We start from the raw sequence: 1,289 nt of genomic DNA on the forward strand, positions 1-1,289 counted from the left end.
CCATGGCGGCCGACGCACACACAGAAACAAAGATATATACGACGGACTGCATCTCTTTAAATTAACATCTTTTAAGCATACTACCTAGGATAGCTACTTTCATATTACAGTTCAAACTCGAGCTAACCTCAATTTATCCAAAGACAATATTGCAGGTTAAGAAAGACATACATACACATACAGCTTCTTTTTTAATGTTTTTTTGGTTATTAGATAGAGAACAGTACAACATCTGCTTACAGGGACGACAGCGTTCCGGGGCTCGGAAGAATCGACGCCCACCATGCAAGAGACGACGGAGACAGCGGCGGAACCCCGAGCGGGCTAGCATATCCGCCGCAAACGTTGGGAGGAGTACGAGGATGCTGCGGCATTGATATCTCCAGCGTCGTCGTTTCGCCGCTTACAACCGCCCGATCATTGCCGAAAACATCGGAAACGTGCGCGTCATCACCGGCTGAGAGACTGAGAAACGCTTGCCACTCCGAAGCGGCGGCGGCGTCATTGCTGACGACACTTTCCGGCGGAGATTTCGGCTTGAGGTTTAGCGGCGGCGGAGCCACGTCCTGCAACCGCCTGCCGCAGGACCCACCCGCCGCCGACTGGAACCCCGGCGCCGTCGTGAGCATCTGCACCGTTTCCTTGAAGTGCAGCGGCTCCACCTTGTAGATCTTCGGCGGCGTCGGCGGCATTGGCGCTATCGGCTTCTTCGTCATCGGCTTCGGAACCCTACGCACCGCATGCAGAGATGACTGGTACGACGGCAACGGCTTCGCCCTCTTCCCTTCCTCCACCTGATACACCGCAAACGGACACGACACCGACGAGGAAGAAGAAGAAGAATACGACTCCATTATCGTCGTTCCTTAGTTTTCCCTTTCCGGTTCCTTATTACCAATCTTACTATCAATACTTAAATCTGTAATATGAAACTCCGATAACTCCAGATGCATTCATGTGCTCTTATATATATACACATAAATAAAGATGCACAGCCAACCAAGTTGGTCAACTGATTTAGTAACATAAAATTATAAATTTAATGTTTCTGGGGTTTAGTTTAATTAGTTCGTTGCCTAACTTAAAAGTCACTAGAATCAGGGGATTGGACTCTTTGTGCACACATGAAGATTAGAACATGATTGGTGTCTTGATTACCTGACTTGTAATTTATCTTTATAGTGGTCCAATGAAGTTAAGATCACCTAAGTTTTTTTAAAAATTATAAATTTAATTGTTGATAAGAATGACTTATTAGTTTTCTTGATTTAATGATAAAGATGCTAAAA

The 1,289-nt window shown here is 46.2% G+C and overlaps 1 protein-coding gene across 1 annotated transcript; it reads right to left on the reverse strand.

Annotated features, from left to right (window-relative positions):
- Positions 1-236: 236 nt before the first annotated feature.
- On the reverse strand, positions 237-854 carry LOC109168885. Its single transcript, XM_019317741.1, has one exon. The coding sequence runs from the start codon at positions 852-854 to the stop codon at positions 237-239; it is 618 nt and encodes a 205-aa protein (XP_019173286.1).
- Between the last annotated feature and the right edge of the window lie 435 nt (positions 855-1,289).

This window comes from Ipomoea nil, unplaced genomic scaffold, assembly GCF_001879475.1.
Source record: "Ipomoea nil cultivar Tokyo-kokei standard unplaced genomic scaffold, Asagao_1.1 scaffold3231, whole genome shotgun sequence".
NCBI classification, from domain to species: Eukaryota; Viridiplantae; Streptophyta; class Magnoliopsida; order Solanales; family Convolvulaceae; genus Ipomoea; species Ipomoea nil.

Excerpts from the sequence above, each read along its gene's own strand:
- LOC109168885 (XM_019317741.1), bottom strand. The coding sequence starts at position 854 with ATGGAGTCGTATTCTTCTTCTTCTTCCTCGTCGGTGTCGTGTCCGTTT.